This window comes from Falco peregrinus, chromosome 6 (assembly GCF_023634155.1).
Source record: "Falco peregrinus isolate bFalPer1 chromosome 6, bFalPer1.pri, whole genome shotgun sequence".
Lineage (NCBI taxonomy): Eukaryota > Metazoa > Chordata > Aves > Falconiformes > Falconidae > Falco > Falco peregrinus.
The window spans coordinates 66985241-67005032 of record NC_073726.1 but is presented as its reverse complement, the minus strand read 5'-3'; the positions used below and the strand labels follow the sequence as shown (position 1 = coordinate 67005032).

Sequence of the window (19792 nt, the reverse complement as noted above, 5' to 3'; positions counted from 1 at the left end):
TGCTTGCTTGCTTGCTGTGTTTGTAGGCACAGAAAGCAAGGTAGGAAACCTGCCTCCTTTTTTTGCCTTAGAAACACTGTAATGTGAAGACCAGCCTCCCTAACTTTACTGGAGCAGTTAAGACACATCAAGGCATATTTGACTGTCTTAGAGATTAGTTAATGGAATGGAGGGACTGGATCTTCATAAACATATTCTGTATCTACCAGGCCAAAGTAATCAAGCCAAAATGGTTCTTCAGAAGTCTGTGTAAACTGCCTTTTCATTTCATAAATAGATTAATTCTCAGAAATGCTTCCATTATCATAAATCAAACTTCCATTAGCGTTTTTTCTCATGTATGACACTTTACTTCTGTAAAAACACTATTTTGGAAAACATTATCTTCTTAGTTTTCTTTATACATTACAAACATACAAAAAGAGCCACCACCTCAACTTTTTCCTAGTTGCAGTTCAACTTACTCTCAGTCCCAGTCATGCAGTCTTTGACACGTTCTTCGCAGAAAGAAAAAAGAAAAACAGAAAAAAAAAATAATGGACTGAGGACAACTGCAGCGTTAAAAAGAGCTAAACGCACAAAATAATATGTAGTTCTCTTTTGTTTTTAAAGCAGCTCACTTCAGCCAATAATTTTTGCATTTGCTGTCACTGTGTATTCTAATACATGAGTTTACTAGTTTATAAAATTCTTACATTTCAATTTCTCTCTCCATATATTGACAGAAAACATATCTCAAAATCATATTTAGCATGTAATCCTAGAGATACCCAGTCAGGGACCAGGAACTATTTGATGTGAGTTATGCACTTACTCAAAATATCTTCAAAGAAACCTAATATTGTCATGTTAAATCAAGAATCAGAAAAATGTTGTGCATAACTGCAGGTTTTTATCATTTTTTTTGAACAGCTTAAACATATTAAATCAGTTCCTTTACTTCAGAGCATTCTCTCATCTACAGTTTGACCTGTGTGAAGACCAAGTAAAGACTGCATGATGCCAGCAGCAAATGGGCTGCTTTGAAGGGGCTGGATGCACCTCATCAGGAGACAGCTACACCTCTGTGGAGCTACATCCACTTCTACACAACTCACTGCAGCAACATTAGCTTTCCACAACAATACCTGTACATGCGCTGTCCAGTGCCATGCAGAGACATCTGAGCTAGCTCTTCATCAGCTGGTGGATCGTTGAAGCAAACCAGCTGCTGAGGTACAGCCACCTGCCTGGCTGCACGTGTCTGGTTGTTTTCCCGGACAGGATAAAGAGTTCCTGTAGGGGCAGCCGGCATCTCGATTGCTGGAAGATTATAACTGCATAGATCCAGTTGTGAGACCTGTTTCATAAAGGCTGAACTAAAACCCAGTGAAGCCAGTAGGGTCCTTCTCATCGGCTTCAGTGGGCTTTTGATCAACCCTTCCTCCCTGCCCAAGGAATGAACTGATTTTCCAAACGCCCAAAGCATGACAACAGTTGTTTTTTCATGCAACATTCAGCTTGAAGTGTTTTCTTGAGAAGTCATAGAGGATTTAGTGCAATTTAGAAGAAACTCACTGCATGAGCTATGTATGACTATTTGCTCTCCTGCAAAAGAATTAGGCATTACAAGCTGCAGTGGTTTGAATTGCTTAAGGGATTTATTGGGGATTTTTTTTTTTCTTTGTCTATGCAAAGATAGAGGTCATATCAAAATACTACTTGGATATGACACTGGATATATGCCAGTGAGAAAACAAGTGAATGAATTTGTATGAGGAAGGGTTATATGTGGCTCAAGTCAACTTCATTCATACATTAAGAAATGATTATAAACTGTAATATAAGACTTAGAATAGGAAAAATGTATTTGAATAAAAAAATATGGATACAGTTCATCTGCGGAAGCCGAACCTTCTGTTTACGTAGATATGAGCTACAAGGGAGCTTTGGACACTGAACACGGTGAATCCATTCCTGTTCCCTAGGGCGTAAGCGGTGGTTTTGGTGATGAACAAGATCCCTGGCTATCAAAACTGGTTGCTCGGCCAGGTAACTGCAAGAAAAGTGTTAGTTTTACAAATGTGATCACATGTGGCTGTGCATCACACTTATTTCAGAGGATGAGAGACTCCCTCAAAGAACCCAAATCGCACCTAGACCCTTTCCGGATCAAAGTCTCTAGCAGAACTAATAATGGAAAGAAAATTCCTCAAGTGATCTCCTAAAAATGCCTCTGACTCATTTCACAGGAGTGGGTTCATTTCACCAAGCAGGGGTGGTACCTCTGTCTCCAAACTTACATGATCCAGGGAGAGCCACGAACCCCTGAAAAGAGGCTTCTCTACTGCACTGACTCTGTTGCTCTGCCCTCACACTCTTCTAGCAGGTGTTCTCCTGAGGCCTTGCTGTTGGGCTTTTCCTACTTGTCACCGGACACGCTGTGCAGCCATGTCCTGCACAGTGGGGAAACCAAGTGGTGTGTGACGCCTCAGAGAGCAACTCATTATTCTACAGAGTCTGCTTTTGGGAAGGTCTGAACAGTGTGTCCTCTGTGTCCCAAAACAGGGCCTGTGGCTTCTTGAGGCTTCAATATGAATTTTTCTGAGCCCAAAGCTGTGAGCATTTTACATACAGAAAACCAGTGAGGTGGCTGCAGCATCTTGAAGAGGGAAGCCCAGGGACTTGTAGGTATAATCACCTGTGCATTTGCATAAGCTTCCAATAAGTGTCTGTTTGAGTAACTCTGTAGGTAGCTGCTGGTATGATGCCTCAATTTAGCCTAATTAGCAGGCCAGTTTCAGATTAATGTTTTAGCAACATAACTGTTCAAGCTAAAGATTTTTGAATAGGAAATGATTGCTTTTGAATTACTTGCAAATGATCTCTTTTAAGTGGATGTAAGCTCCTTTATCATCATCTCTGAGAATTTTGAATGTCTTAATTTAATCTTACAATATCCACCAGCGCATCATGGAAACTTTTGAAATGGCACATTTAAGTAATCAATAAACCCTTGCAACTAGATTTAGGTTGTGCTAAGGATCTTTTAGCTGTTCCACAGATGCTGCACTGATTTTCATGATTCTCAGAACCACATAAAGTCTGAGGAAGACAAAAACATTCAATATACTGAGAAGGAGGAAATTTTGCTACTTCTTACCTCTACTAGTGGATGCCAGTGAGTTATTGGTTTACGGGGGTAAGCCAGCATTTCATTCCAATGATCTCTTCCAAGCCCTTCAGCATCAATTCCTGTCCGACATACCCCAATGACCTCATTGTGCCCTACTCTAAGAATTGCAGAGAGGCAGAAATTTAAAAAAAAAAAATAGTTTTAATAACATTTGATTTATAATTCTGTTTACTGGTTTAGTGCAGCACAGAATACATGCCCAAAGTTTTCACATTATTTTTTACAGATATTAGTTTTAGTGGTAATATAGTAATATTAAGTTCTGTAATGCTAGCATCAAAAACCTCCAGCCACTACCAGAATGCTTCTAGCAGCTATAAAATTAGTAATGAAGACTTAACCCTCACCATTAAAAGGTTACAGTCCAAAAGACACAAGGACAGAAAAGGACCATAATATACCAAATGATCTAGAAGGAATGCTTCAATTTTGTGGGAGAAGAAGGTGAAGGAAAATGGAAGGGCATACATTTCCTGCTGCAAATCCTTCAGACATCATTTCATACTGTATTTCCCAGCTTTAATTGTTGTGGTCATTGGAACTTCAGCCAAAATTGTGAAAGAAAAGATCCATAGCTGTAATAGGCTATACCTTAATAGTTCATACTGCAGGCAATGCCATAGACTTTCTGAGGGACTCCAGAACTCCTTATATGTGCCTTAGAATAATGTTTCCTAACTTCCTCTTAGCAAACACTTCGAAAGGAGCAGCTGAAAAGGACTGAAAGTGTGCAACCTTAATGGCACCATAGTGTCCCTTTCACATCTGACTGAGAAAGTCTTCCTGGCAGAAGTTGGAGGACAATCAGAAATCTGATGGCAAAGAAAAACAATCTGAATTTTTGTGTTACTAAATTTGACTTTTACTTTTTATTTGCCCTGCAGTCTCAAGAGCTTATTATTAATAGCACTTAAATGAATCAAACTTGGCTCAGGCATGATTCTTCAGTCACTGTTTGGTTTAACCTGCAGTCCTTGAGCCACTCCAAGTAGGAGTCTCTTCCTGTCAGTTCTTGGTGAGGACATAGATAACTGAGGCTTAGATATGTTATCAGCGAGGGCTGAACCCAAAGGTTACAAAGCTTCTTTATTGAGTCAACCGAAGAATTAATTATGACTTAATTCAATGAGGTAATTAGCATCTAATTCTTTTTTAGTCATCCAGATTTTCTTTGCTTTGAAATAACTGCCATTTAAATAGAAACCAGAGGTGTGAGGGCCTTTTTTAAACTGGGAGACATACCTGATTTATAAAGCTTTTACATAGTCCAGCAACCAGATGGGGACAGAAATATATACCAAGACTAGTAACCCCTAAGAAGATTGAGCCATGTTTCTTCCTCATCACAGTTACTGGTGACACAGATTAAACGGTCTGAGCTGTAAAAGGTGTGGAAGCTTTAAACTTCTTCAGGAAAAGACCCCAGGGCTTTATCTTTTGTGACACTGAACCTACTTGAAAGTTCAAGGAGGTAGAAAGCAGTTGCTTGCAATGATCACGTTAACTTCTCCCTGAAGTTTAAAGGTCAGAAAGCAAACTGTGCTTACCGATCGTAATCCATGACTGCAATGGAGAGGCTGACCTGGTCCACATTCTCTGGAGGGATATCAAAGATGATGGCCTCGTTATAAATGGGATTGAGCGTGTTCTTTTTTGTGGTCGTTTTCCGCTTTTTCAGTCTTCGGCCCTCACACATCAGTGACACTTTGACATATGGATCTGAGTAACAGATAATCAATTGTGTGTATTTGGACTCAAAGTCATTCAAATGTGTAACACAAAAGCAATATTTTTTGTAGGAATGTCATTGCTAAGAAAAAAATATATTACAAAGATTTCAGTGACTCTGGCAAACACTGCTTTCAATATACTGTCAATGCAAAGGAAAGGTATGGGCCTTCTAAACAGTCATACCGTCTGCCAGACCAAAGGTAGCCAGTGGATCTGAACAGGGCCTATACCCATTCTCCTGCTACTTCCATTTCACAACCATATTAAACACAGAAAAAACCCCTGAGTTCCTATTTGTCCCCTTCCTGAGTAGACTCTGCCCTGTTATTTAAAAATAAGTAGATTCACCTGATGCGCCAGTTATATCCATTGCTTTGAGATTCCTACATTTGATGACTGTTAATGTCATTCTCCCAGCAGTAGGCAAATAACAAAGGGAAAACATGATCTCACCCAAATCTATGCTTTCCTGAAAAAGAAAAGCAATGATTAGAAATCTGATCATACTGCCAACAATTCATTCAGATCATGCAAAAATTTAGATTTTTTTTCACATGGAGGAACTTCTTTTGCAGCCTCAGATGCTTTTGAAGAGGTCACAAACAATTTTCAGCAATTATTTCTATAAAATACAGAAAGGATACCAACAGGATAATATTTTAGCTACAGGATCTAGAATTACAAAACTGAGAAATTAGAACAAAAGCAGAGCCAAAATCTCTGGATTCCTGATATGTTTGTGTTGCATTCATACAAATGGAAAGGTGCTGAATGTAGAATGCTGAGTTCTGCTCTTGAAAATACTCAGACTCCATCAACCACAGTAGAAAGAACTCTGGTGCGATATTTAGGTCACACACATTTACATGACTTTTAGCTGCTGGAGTTTACATAGGAAATTTATTTCTGCACACATGTATGCATATGAAAAGTTTATCCTAAGTGCTTTGAAAAGAAGAATGTGCTTGTAAAAGTTGCTAGCTTTATTGCTCTTACTGTGCTTTGAGGGGTTGTTCTATTCTAGAAGAAAAGCAAAGTAAAGGAGTTGTACCAACAACTTGTCTCAACAGCAGATTTTTGGAGGGTAATATACTCAGAAAGATAGAAGAGGTCCATATGGAACTTAATAATCCTCACAAAGATAGTTTCTATGTTGAGACAATGTGCTGTGGATTCATGTAATATGATGTTGTGATACAGTTCAGATGCTACAACACTTGAGAAATGTAATCTAAGGAAGACAGGTTCCATCAGTTCTTATTTTTTCTTTTCTCAGTCATTTAATTATTTAACACCACAAAAGCTTAGTTGTTGAGATGTTATGTTCTGAATTGTTCCTGTTCTAAAATTTTAAATACACCCCCAAAAAAGGCCCAAAGAAAGCTGCATATTAAGAACAACTCAGAAGTTTCAAATATGAGCTTGTAAGGAAGTTACTTCTGTAAGGCAGCCACTCTCAAGCATGCTCATGCGATCTCAAAGGGCTTTTTTGACTGTTACTAAAAGGCTTATTTTTAATATCTCAGCTTCAACATTTTATCTGTCAAACCTACAGTTACCCTGAGAGTACAAATTTCTTTGAGAACTGCTGGCTTTATGGTACAGCTGTTCTAGCATCAGCTGGGCAAGCATGATATATTTTTAAATTACACATACTAAAATAATGACTGCAGTGTAGATGACTTACATTGCTTATAGTTATTAGACAGACTGAGGCTTCTTGTTCACATTTTTCAGTTTCTGATATGAACAGTTATATTGACTTCCCTCAGGTTAATACTCTGCCTAAATTGAAATAGGTACTTCAGATCCTTCTTGAGTAAAGATGGACTTAACCACATGCTTCAGGGGTTTGTTTGTGTGTTTGGTTTTTTCCCCTGCATTGCAGATTTTAGATTGAAGAATGTAGTTTTAGAATAGCTTTAAATTCTCTGTTGCACTGTTAATAAAATATTTACATTTGTGTAGGTTGGTGAATTCACATGTTCAGTCGTTTTGCTGGGATTCTGTTCTGAGAATTAATAGATTGATAAGCATGGGAACATGCACTGTGGGGAAATTTCATGCTTGTCAGTATTTCAGTATTTCAGATTTCTTGGGATTTCAAAACTATTTAGCTCATTCAGTCCACATAAGATAAATAAAGCTATCTGACATCTCCTTAGCCCAAGCCCTTACTTTACCACACAGAGCACAGAATTTTGTGCCACAGAGTACATTAACAAACTCACTTTTTTATTTCAGAAGAAATAAATAAAACTTGAACAAATGAAGTGTTATTCTTGTCACTCATTTGTTAAAGTAGCAAGTGCGCTCTGTTATATTTTAGCTTTTGTCATATCTGAAATCTGTTTTAAGCACAGCTTCTGTTACTAGCATTACTTTCTGAATTCAGAGTCTGATTGTTGTTCCTCATATCCATATGTCAAAGAGATCTCAGTCTTTTGTTTGAAAAGCAAATATACATCCCCCACATCCAGTACTTCAAAGTTTAATGTCTCTGTTGAGAGAGATGATGAAGATGGGTTGGATCATCAAACACACTGGGCAGCTTGTGAAAAGGACTAATTCTTCCTTCTTCCGAGAGATTTGTATAGGTGAATAGAGAAAAAAATCATTTTTTGCAAGATGGGACTGTGAACTTGAGTATTGTGTTATTTGGTTTTGAAGATAAATTAGATACACACTCAAAGGTTTGGTGAGCTCAGAGGATAAGAATACAGACAGGACTCTTTACCATGACTTAAATACTTTAAAAGAAGCATTGCTCAAAATACTTGCAAAACTCCATATGGTGGTTACTCTACAGTACTTTTTGGAAAAGCAGAGAAAAACATCAGTGTTTAACAAAATGACAACCATTTGAAGCTTATGCTCAGTCTTTTTTCTTTCCTTTCTGAACACCATGTACTGAAGTTATATTGAAAAAGAGCTTGGAAAATCCCCTGCAATCAAACCCCATTTTTTTTTTTTTGACTATGCAATGAATAGGCAAGATGCCTTAATGCAAACAGAAATGCTTAGACAACAAATGAGGGGAATCTTTTTGCTTCACACAGCAGACTGTCCAAAGGGCAGATGTACTAAGTTACCAGAGCACTGTAATGACTGTAATGACTACTCAGTTTGAACTGGTAAATGATGGTTTTAGGATTGGGGAAAAGCTCTCTTCCACTCCACTGTTTATGCAGGCACTTTATGATGCCTGTGCTCTATATCTGGAAAAAATGTGGCTTGTGTTGTCCTGACAGGTCTGATTTTCTTACTGTGGAATAACGCTCATGTTACTCTGTGCACTATTTGAATAGATAAATTCTGCAGTAGGCTAGAATAGATATTCTTTCAAATAAACCATCTTGCCTATATCAAAGACATTTACAAGTTGCTCATTATAAGGCCAAAGGGCCAGAAATAAAATTAGTTGTTACCCTGCACTAGTCCACAGACACCATTTAATTCTTCTCCTGGTAGAGAGAACTGGTTGTCATAGATTTCTACCACAGACCAGGAGTTCTTACGGTCCTCAGGTCAAGTTAAAAACATGTTCTTTCGAAATCCTTTAAACAACTCTGATGACTTTTAATTTTTTACTTCCATTTGGTACTAGTTGTGGTATCTAGAAACATTTTCTGACAGTTCTGTAGACAGTGTCTTTTTGGTTAGTAAGGAATAGAAAGTCAGAGTACTTTTACTGAGTTTCTACTCTGAGTATCTGCTGAGACTGGGGCTCTTTCTTCATACTTGAGTGAACTGACTATATTTTGTTAGGACTTCTACAAGTCATGGGGCAACTGGAGATTAAGATATTAAAATGCATCACTAAAATAAATATTATTTGGAAATCAGTCACACATGGTGGAGCCCCAGACTTATGAACTTTTAAATGTTCTTTTGAAGAATTACGATTAAAATTGCATGTGTATATACATATGCTAGCATCAGAGACTTGGTATTGGATAAAATGTCTGGGATATCACCATTTCCCCCATACACACTTTATTTGTTGACTTGAGGACTAGAGATTCATGAATTTTGAGCTGAAAACACAGGTTCAGACCTAGATAACAAATAAAGTAAGGCTCAGCATTTAAACTTCTCATGGCAGTCTTTGTCTACCACAGTGATTATAATGAGTAACAATAAATGCCCTGGATCCTTAAGTATTATTGATTTTAATTGAGATTTAAAAATAGGATTTAAATTACTTCAGAACTGCAGTGGTCTAGAAAATTTGTATTTTTCTCACTTCATAATACACTAAATAATTAAGTTCACACAATTCATTGGACAGGAGCCTTTTAGTATAAGCAAATCTGAGAGAGCCAAGGCACAGACTAGCCTCAACAATCACTGTGTTACAGTCCACCTCAAAAAAAAACAGCTCAGAAGACACAAGCCTGGACCCAGTGGTTGACATTCATGAAAATTTTTAACTATGCTTTAGATTGCCTTACAGGTATCATATATTTGCCTAGAACTGGACATTACTTAGGTACATCCCATGAAATTTTATCTATTTCCTAGGTCTGCTTTGAGTTTTTCTTTTTCTTCTTAAACTAAACTTAGATTTCAATTAACAGTTAGCTTTACAGATGCTTGTAATGATTCCACCCCCCCCCCCCCCCCCGACTCCCAATAACAGGTACAGAAAAAACAGCATTAAGCACAGCTGTGCTAATGCAAAAGGAAGCATTAGTGGGACTCTCTATCTCTAACTCACTTATTTCCCTGTTGTGTACACAAGCCATCATACCGTACTACGAAACTGGAAGGATGGTAAGTGCTATACTAGCTCCAGTTATTTTTATAGCTCCCAGTTTACTTCACTATCCAATCCATTTTCTGCTACAGTGGTGCTAGAACAAAATAAAACAAAGAAAACACCAATCTCAAATGCATATGTCAGCTATTCAGATGAACTTGGGGTTTTTTTTAGCTAAAGAACACAGATTCTTCAAATTGCATAGCTCTCATCCTACACAAGCAATCACACCTGAATGGACGTGCCAATCATTTTTTCCGTAAGGTTACCAGGGATCTGTCCGCATTCCCTGCTTTAGGGGCCTTTGGGAAATCAGTTCAGGGGTTGGCAAAGTCAAATGGAAAAAGGTGCTTATTCTATTATTTTTGTCATCAGACCCAATGGACACCAGTGCCCTCATTTTCACACTTACGCCTGTAGAAGTTAGCAGCATTTCTACGGAGGCTGTGGTCCCTACTTGCAACATGGATAAACAGCGGAGGGGTGTCAGAGGGAACTTGAATCCCTTGTAGGGTAACATCGATTAGCCTGATCATTTTCTCAGAACCATTGTTGCTGGTGAAAGCTTTGCTGTCTCTTAAACCGATTAATTTTTCCAATTGTCTCCATTAAATTCAACATTAGAGACAACTTTTAGCTAGGAACCTCTACAGATTCAGTAAGAAAGCTAGACAGACATCCTTCCACATTCAGGGTAGTTTCTTCTCACATCACAACTCATAACACAGAACTGGACTGGAAAAATTATTTACTAACTATACTAAAAATGTAAGAACTTCTGTAGTCTCCATCCTATGATCCAAGTTCTTGTTTCCTATGCTAGCAGGTGTGAAAAGATAGGCAGCTGATATGTGAAATGAACACTGGGCCATTTTTTACTGATGTTTGTTTCTTCTTCTTTTGCCCTAGTTTTTCAAGTTTTGCAACTCAAGCAAAGTCTTAAAAGAGCAACTCACTATGGATTCTTACAATGAGCTATTTAAACGTTACTAGAACAAAAAATTTTATACACTTTTGCTGTTATTAGTGTGTCATTAATTTCCACGGTTAAAATAACAAGTATTTGTGTAGTTAATACTGCATTAGAAATTAAATTCCCTCAAAACCTTCTTGTTGTTACTTTCGTTATCATTCAGATTATCATAATCCACCGTAATAATTTTAAATCTTAATCTTTATTTTAATATCCAGAACTACTTTCCTATTAATTGTAATTTAAATGATGATTCAAAGACTGCATGTGAGAGTAGCACAGCAAAAATACTAAGGGTGGTGTGAATTCATTTTGTATTTGATTCCTAAACATGTGCTTCACAATCTTTTTTCTCTTCATTTTTCTGCTGTATTTTGAGTAAGCATCCTTACTAACTAACAGTAATTTCCCAGAAACCAAAGAAGTTATTTAAGCATTTACATTCCTAGACTGCTTCCTTTAGTCACACTGAAAATTGCTTTTCTGTACAGTACATAAATTTAACAAAAATTGTAGTGGTAGAACTAGAGCTTTGGTTTACTTGAATACTGCAGGAAGGTAAGTCCCCCAAAGGACAGATTTCTCTCTTTTTTCTTGTTGTGTTTAGAAACATTATATATATATTCCTTCTTTACAGTAAAAATGACTGACTTCAAGCTTCAAGAATCAGGTATAAAATAAATCACAATGATAAATGTTGGGGGCTGGGTGAAAAGAGGGAAACCTGTCCCCTCAGACAGTTATCTGAGAATGTATTAAGACATTTCTCGTTTCAAGGTATAGATCAAGAGTTAAAAGAATGATCAGAAAGACCAATACAGAAATCTACCAGTCGGTCTGCTTTCTCATCTATGCGTTTAGAATTTGATGGTATTTATGCTATCACAGAAATCATCAAAAGTTACATAAAGGTCAAACTGGAGAGCTAATTCTACCACCTCTCAAGGGGACTTTACCTTGGAAACCTTGTCCCCACAGCTAATATTTATTTTCCTCTCCTGTTATTCTTTGCATATTAAAACCAGCTCTTTTTCTTCCTCCCAGCACCACTGATTGAACTGTTGTCCTGGGAAGTTAATCAAGGAGGTTTGTATTTTTTCTTGCCTCTGTGGAAGACAGTATGGAAGCAGTGGGGGCTGCTGCTCTATCATGACTGTGGCTTCTGCTTGTGAGGCCTAATGCTCGTTTTCTACTGACACCCTGATTGCTCTGGGTAAGTGCAGCTGCTGATTGCAGTCCTGATTGCACAGAGAGGACTCCCAGAGATAGCACACTGGGTCCAGCAGGCTAAACGCTCTCAATAGCACCCCGGGAAGCCTCCCCCGTGCCTCTTTTGTCTCTCCCTGTGTACATAGCCATCTGTCTTGTGCACCAGGGGAGTAGTTTCATCTTGCCAGGCAGAAAGCAAGCCCGTTCCTGCTTCAGAACAGCTGAGAACAGAGGTACTTCTGTGAACTAACCGTGGCATCTACTGGCATGTGAACGAATCAAATCGTATGTGGCTTCCCACTTCCGAAGCAGCAATGCATTGACTGCAAAGATTATTTGCAGTAAGAAACTCAGAGAGCACTTAGGGCACAGCAGGTCAGTCAAGCCGTGCACCTTTGTTTAGCTACCATGGTACCACTGGGATGCAGAGATACTAACTTCCCTTGTGGAAACCATAGTTTTCATTCATCAAATATTTCTTACTTTTAAGGTAGGCTGAAAGTAGCAGTTTGCCTCTAGCAAAGCAGAATATTAAAATAATTTGTCATTTCAAATGAAAAGAAACATTTGGTAATAATACAAACCTTCCCTGTTTTCAGTAACTGGACAGAAATGCACTGTTTCTGATCGCCTTTTCAAGTTATCACCCAGACCTAAAGCAGTGTTCCAAACCCAAATAAAGAACCTCAACATCTTTCCTGTAAAGACTGACCCAGAGTGTTCTCTCATCTACTCAGCAGCAAGTGATCATATGAATCCTTTACATCACTGGCCCTGAACAGAAATAACAAGTGCCCACTATACTTGGCTTTAAAGGGGCTGTTCCCATTACAGAGATGATAAATGTTTCTATACCGGTAAGTCTTTACTCTATCACAGCTGTTTAACATAATGTTAAAGCTTTTATGTGCATTTCCAGAAACACTAATAGTCTACGTCCATTCTGATGAGGGTGGCTAACTGTAGGGCACAGCCCACTACATTGCTGGAGATAAAACATTTCCTGGTACTGCTGCTCTTTAAACACTAATAGGACAATCCTTCACATGTGGCCTCAAAGTCTGACTACTGTAAGACATATTCTTTGTCAGCTCTATACCACTACTGCCTTACTCAGAGCAAGGTCTGTTGTGCCATTTTTTGCCCACTTATTAAATAGTGAACTACGGAGAAAACTAAGCAAAGATAATGCCTGCAACTGCTCTGGGTCAACTGCAGATGTGGGCTTCATTCTCATTTAATCAGTCAGAAGAACCTCTTTCCTTAACAGGCCAATAGCTAGCAGGATTATGTGTGACATCTTACTCTGGCAAGTGTTTGAGATAAATTAACTGAGACAAATGTTACTGCCCTGCTTATTAAAAAAGGTATTTAAGAACTTCTGTCTTTTCCAGCAAGGCTATTCACTTAGATTCCAAGTGCTTTAGAAACAGTAGTTGCACCTCATGGGCAGCACATGAAGTCTGTGTTCTTACAAAACTTTCTTATATATCCCACTTCACAAATGAGAAAACTGCAGCACTGACACGCCTGGTGTCAGAAAACTAAATAAAAATCAAGTTCTGTCTGTCTACATGAGATAATTCAAGAGTCAACAAATATATGATAGCTCCATGACTAACATCTGCAAGAGACTACCACTATCCTGGAAATGGTTTTCATCTAAATTCTGAGCCCCATTTTTTCTTTCCCCAACTGCATAGTTTCCTATAGCTGGTTACACTGACAGAGTTCATAGAACAGCTTTGGAAAAAAAGTGTTTTCTGACAGTCACTTGCCAATTTTCTTTAGGCAATGTTAGAGGCAGAGATTTCCAAAGCAATCAATTGTTTAAAAAAGTATAACAGGAAGTTAATAAGCTTTGACATTCAGAAAGTGTTAGATGACGACAGGTGGTCTTTTTGCCTACACAGTTTTACGACACTGTATATTTGACTTAAGTGCTTGTTAGCAATTCCAATAAATTAGTTTTATTTTTTTTAAAGTATGCAGTATATTTCGATAGTAACAAAATCTCAGAAATATATGCAAAACTCACAAGCATTTTGCAAAAACAGACCCTAGATATGTTGACTAAACAATCCATTTGATATTATGTTTGCCTCTGATATTATGCATTAATTTCCTAAAGTGTATTAAGAGTGACAGTACTCTGATATACTGAGCAACCTTCACAGGTGGTCCAAAGCTGCCTCTTGACTTTCTTTTTTTTTTAATTAATCAAACGAACAGAAGTAAATGATGGATTATTTATTGAATATTTAATCACCCACGTATAAGCAAAATTTGGGGATATTAATATCATCAGATACCTGGGACACTTCTTTTCCACAACCAATTTTACACCAAATTTACCTTGATAATTTAACATTGAGAAACAAAAATGCTTTAGCACTTACAACAGGTACAAGCTACATATTATACAATAGCTGTAGGTTTTCAACATAACATATAACAGAGAAACAATGATATGGATGAAAAATTAAAGGAACAAAATACAAACTACAAAAGATGAATAAATATTAACAGTTGAAAACCATAAGAGAAATGAGTGTGTGCGGGGGCCAATCCTGCACTTCTATAAAATAGTTTTGAATCACTATTACAAGCAAAAAAAAAAGTATTCAAACTGTAGATTCCCACAGAGTCATTGGTTTTATGGCCAAAAGGACTCAGTGTAACCATCCAGTCTGATTTTCTCCAGACTGTGTATTTCCTATACCAAATAAAAACTCTTTATGGATGTGCAAACAAATCTTCTAAAAATAACATTAACTGCTAACAGAGAGTCTTTGCACAGCAGAGAAACTCCTGATCTCCTCTGGTAACTTTCTTCATTGGTAAAATGTTGCAGTTAATTTCCTTGGTAAATCTATCTAGTAGGTGTTCAACTCGACACTGCAGAGCCTTGTGTCATAAAAACAGGTTCTTTCCAAGTGGGCAATAGGCATGTTTTTTATCCTTACTCTACCTTCTGAATAGAAAATTCTTGACTACAGAAGAATTGTAAAAGACTCAAAGCTGAGGAGAGGCTACTGTTGCTGTGGTTTTTTAAGTTCTGGACCAACCCTCCAACCCTATGATCTATTACTTCTCCCATCTTCTGCTATCTATCATTGAGCAACAGCATGAACAAACCACTTAGGAAGCATGTCTGAACCAAGGGCTGAAAAACTCCACATTACATACAACAAAATAGAGCGGAGGTGAAGAAGGAAAAAGCATGAGAGAAATATACTTGCAGAACGGCACCTTGGTTCCTGTGCTCTACTGTGTAAGGATGGACCTTCCCACTGAGACAGCCAGTTTGTTTTTTAAAGGTTCTTCATGAACACCAAAGCATGCTTGCCTGGAGTACAGTTATTTTTCACTCACTGTAGAACCAGCTGGGTCTTTTTTTCCAAGGCTTAATCCAAGTTCTGTTGACTCTGACAAGCATTAGTTAGTTTTAATTGCTAGTTAGTGACTTTGGTAAACTTTAGATCTGGGGCTTAAGACTATAATTCCCATTGATTAACATCTTATGCGCTATTTATTCCTGTGCAGGATTGGCTCCCTCATCTTAACAGTTTCTGAAATGGCAGAATTGGAAATCTTTATTACTAACCTATTAAAATTTTAATTCACATGAAACAGCTGAAGTAAAACACAAGGCAGCACATTGCACATATAGTAACAGGACATCTTATAAGAGGGTTTTATTTTGCCAGGAAAAAATAAATTCAATCAATTTCTTACATAATTTTCTGTGACTAGTGTAAGGCTTATGAAAGCTGGTGTGGTGACCCAATACTAGAAGATATCTCAATTTTGTGTTTATTGTTAGTGATTTAGTTGGAGACAACTTATTTATACACATTGAATACTGCAAAATATACTGGCTGAAAGGCTGAAATCCAAGAACTTCATGCTTTCTCTTAAACTTCATACACAGTAAAACACCAGCAGAGTGAATTAAACACTATGACTGCATGTACTAACCCTTAGTGAGGAAGAAACTCGAATGAGAATTCAGCACCCAGATAGCAACCGTTTTAATCCAGTATATTAGTATTTCTCCCAGCTCCAAAAATTGCTACGGCATTTTAATCTGCTCAAAACTAAGTGGTGAACAGTCCAGGGATTCTAATTTGCTGAAACCATTCTAGTTATCAGCTAAAAATCTCCAGACATACCTGTTGCAAAGGAACGGTGAGCATTTAAATCATTACTAAAGTATTAAAGATAATATCAAAGCTAGAAGAAATTGTAAAAATGATTACTGGACTATTATTCCAAGACCTTAAACACAGATTCAATTTTAAGCTTGAGAACACAGTGCTTAAGTTTACCTGAAATCTGAGCTTGATCAAACTAAGCATCCACAGATGTGGTTTTCTGGAAGTGTGCTGAAGGCTGCTCAGACCAGTTTGGTAGAGCCGGCAGTTAAATAAGTAGCTGGTTTTGTGAATTCACATTCAAAAACTGTCTCCACTATGCTCCTCACTATGCTCTCCTTTCTCAGGAAACACAATGCTCATGCTCAAACCAGTGAGGAAATACTCTTTGTCCTTTTAGTCATGCAGACCTAGACTTCCCGGTCTAGCAGGTATGAATAGCATGAAAATATTTGGGAAAAGAGGCATGGGAAGTCTCTGGCTCTATTGAAGGGATGGTATAAAGCTTCTGTGTCTGAAACAGTGTCTAGTACCGCTCTGTCCTCTGTTCATCCCCACTATGACTGTCAGGAGGCCATGCTCAAATCCAGGGGTGACTCAGATTGTTTTGGATATCTCCCGAGACCAAAGAATGGGAAAACTTCCATATAAATAGCATACTAGATAAAATAACCCCCACATACCTCCCATAATTTCATTTTTTTTTACCCCTCAAATTCCAGCCAGGAAAGATGAGTTTGGATTTCAAGGTTAATAAAGACAACGTTTGGAGACTGATGGCTTTCCTGCTGGTAGCCTGTCATCCATTCTGTCATCCATGCATAGGCTTCCTCTTCTTGCTTGCAACAACAAACAAATAATTTCTGTTTCCTAATTCCTCCTGGTTGTGCCTCTTGAGTTTTGCTAGTAACCAGCAGCAACACAGATTTGTCTACTGGGGACCCTAAGCACAGGGCAGCCAGCAAAGAACATTTTAGACTTCAAGCATTTTTAGCCTCTCTCTCTCTTCACAAAATTCCAGTCGATGAAAACCTGCTAACAAGAGCAGGACAGGGCTTGCTCCTTAATAGATGGTCATTTTGAAGGAGAGGGTATTTTGCTAACAGGAAAACATTAGTTGTTCTTATTAAGCAGTGACCTTCATGATCTACTATTTAATTAATAAATCTAATTTATATTTGCAGTAAACTATATGGGTGATGGTATGTTCCCAGAAGATTTGTAGTTATTATATTTTATAGCTTCCTAAGCACCTTATTCTCTATGCTCAAAGGAAAATATTGACAACTTTTTTTTTTCTTTTCTTCCAGACTCTGCTGATAAACAGGATGCTGTGCCACAAACTACAAAGAGAAATGAAAATATCACATTAATGCTTTTGGAACGCACTACTTACTGTGGTAGCACAGTGGATGTCTTTCCATACATTGGCTTCCCTGGAGAGATCTGAGACTTCAAACAGGTTATCAAGAATAACTTCCCCAATCATGTCATGTCTAGAAAATCTGTCAAAATCATAAACACTGAAATGCAATTTCCTGTTGCTGAGTTGATCATAGGCTACAGGAAACTGAAAGGTTTCATCAAAGACAGGATTTAATGTCTTTCTGTGAACTCGTGTCTGGAACTTCTTTTTCCTATCTGGAAGCAGATAAATCTTAACGTAGGGATCAGATGTTCCTGTGAAGTCTTTAGCAGGCAGATCTAAGGCTTTGACAATTGTGACAGCCAGAAGTTCATTCTCATAATCATACCGGAGAGTGAAGTTAAGTTTTCCACATGTTTTCACATCTTCTTGTTGCCCATCAGAATCCACAGACTTCTGTTTGTAGAGTTCTGGTTTTATTCTCCCAATGCTGGTTGTTGTCTCTCCCCTTTGCAAAATCGGATCTGTCCTCATGTTAAAATCAACACTGGACACTTGCATCTGCCTTGGCAAGTGCCTCCTGAAAGAATTGTGCCTGCACACACACACACACACACACAAAATGAGCCACGGTTATCTCTGGGAAAAGACCTGGCTACTACTAAGTAGGAAATACAAGACCATGACATTAGTAAGGGTTCCTCTCTTTAAAATAATTGTAAAATAATCCCCCCAAAATGTTTTGCAAGTGTTAAAACATCCTTGAGAGGAAATGATCATTCAAAATGTACTTCTTGGCCCTAAAGACACCCAGTGTGCTGGTAATACATATATTTATAACCTTGTTTTCAGGCTGTGCAGCTAAAACCAAATTCAGGTTCTTTCACAGAACAATCTGACAGTTCCAACATTGCTCGGTCCCACTGTGCTAGGGCCTGAGTATAGTCAGGCAGAAAAAAAAATCGCTTGCAGAATGGTCATCAGTAATTGTTGGGTTTTGGAGACATTCTGTGGTGATTTTCCAATTACACGTTTACCAGGCTTCACAGTGATGACTGTGAAAGGTGCCTGAAAAGGCCATGCAGAGCTATGTCTGAGGGTTTGCATAGTGCTTTGCCATCCTACAGTGGTTTATGTACTCCTGCTTGGCATTTGCTACACTGAGGTACAGGCTGCTTTCTCCACTCATACTGAGAATACTTTATTCTGGCTGCAATACACATCAAAGTTTTGGTCAACATTTTTCTGTGATGGGTTTTTCCCTTCTGTTCTCACACTCTGATGTATAATGTATTGGAAAGCCAATTCCTGTACTCCTAGCAAGACACAATGTTTAAATCCTTGTAATTCTGAATGCAGTGTTGCATAAGCATATGTATTTATGAGCTTATCTTGACTCCTGAACATCAATGGAAATTTGTGCCTTTCCTACTAGAAGTGCAATCAAACCCCTGGCACACCATAACAGCCTTGCACAGTAGTACAAAAACACTGGTCAAAAAGCTTCATAGAATGAATCATCAGCAGATTCCATTATGATCACACTGTCCAGTTTACATTTTTGGACATTTCCACATTTCCTTGGTACTTCACTAATCCAAAATTCTGTACTGGAAAAGCTCACTACTTCCTCCTGTGAGCATACTTAGTTGCCATTAAAAAACAATTTAATTGTCAGAATTTCCTCTGCTTTTTGCAATCAATTGCTTATTAATGCCAAATGCAGCCTTGCCTTATTGCTTGGTTTCCCGGTGGTGTTGTGTTCTGAAAACAAGAGGTGTCACAGCTGTGTGTTTCTTTTCTTAAATCAGGAATGCAAATTGTCCATTTGAAAGCAACCAGGGCTCATTTCATAGATATTATTTGTATTTTTTGCTGTAAGTGAAGTGGTTGCAGAAGGCATGAAGCACAAAACTACTGCAGTTCAGCTGAGCAGAGATACAAAAGGGTAATCTGCAGCCATTAAATAATAGACAAGAACATTTCCCCTTTCAGCCGTTTCAGTACTGCTAGGTGCAGGGAGCAACCCTAGCATGACACAAGAATAGCAGAGGGAGAACTTCATTGTCTAGATTTGAAGTGGCTCCAAAAAATCCAGGTGTTTTGATCTCAAATTTAGATGAACAATACAGCCCCCTCACAACACATTCTACCTTTTTTCACAGACAGACAAGTTGAAAGATTTACTTTTCTCTTAAATGCTAGAACTCCCTGAATTCATAGTATACAATGTCCACATTGCATGGGGTGAGGAGGGGGAAGGCCCTAACTAGTCAGGAAAATACAGTATTGTCCTCAGGGAGTTTCAGGGCTGTCCCTGTGCCTTTGATCTCAGAAGTCCAGCCTCGCAGGTGTGCTAAACACAGGGAAGGAAATGAACTCCACTCAAAAGGTAGTGGCAGGAAATGTTCCGGCACGC

At 38.2% G+C, this 19792-nt stretch overlaps 1 protein-coding gene across 1 annotated transcript in view; it reads right to left on the bottom strand.

Annotated features, from left to right (window-relative positions):
- Positions 1-1633: 1633 nt before the first annotated feature.
- The window catches only part of SYT10 (synaptotagmin 10), a 36045-nt gene continuing 17886 nt past the window's right edge, over positions 1634-19792 (bottom strand). Inside the window, exons 3-7 of the mRNA XM_055809356.1 lie at positions 17404-17968; positions 5255-5375; positions 4723-4894; positions 3143-3272; positions 1634-2035 (exon numbers count right to left, since the gene is read on the bottom strand). Of these exons, the coding sequence (XP_055665331.1) occupies positions 1964-2035; positions 3143-3272; positions 4723-4894; positions 5255-5375; positions 17404-17968 (1060 nt within the window). The 3' untranslated portion in view covers positions 1634-1963. The remainder of the gene's footprint in view (positions 2036-3142; positions 3273-4722; positions 4895-5254; positions 5376-17403; positions 17969-19792) is intronic.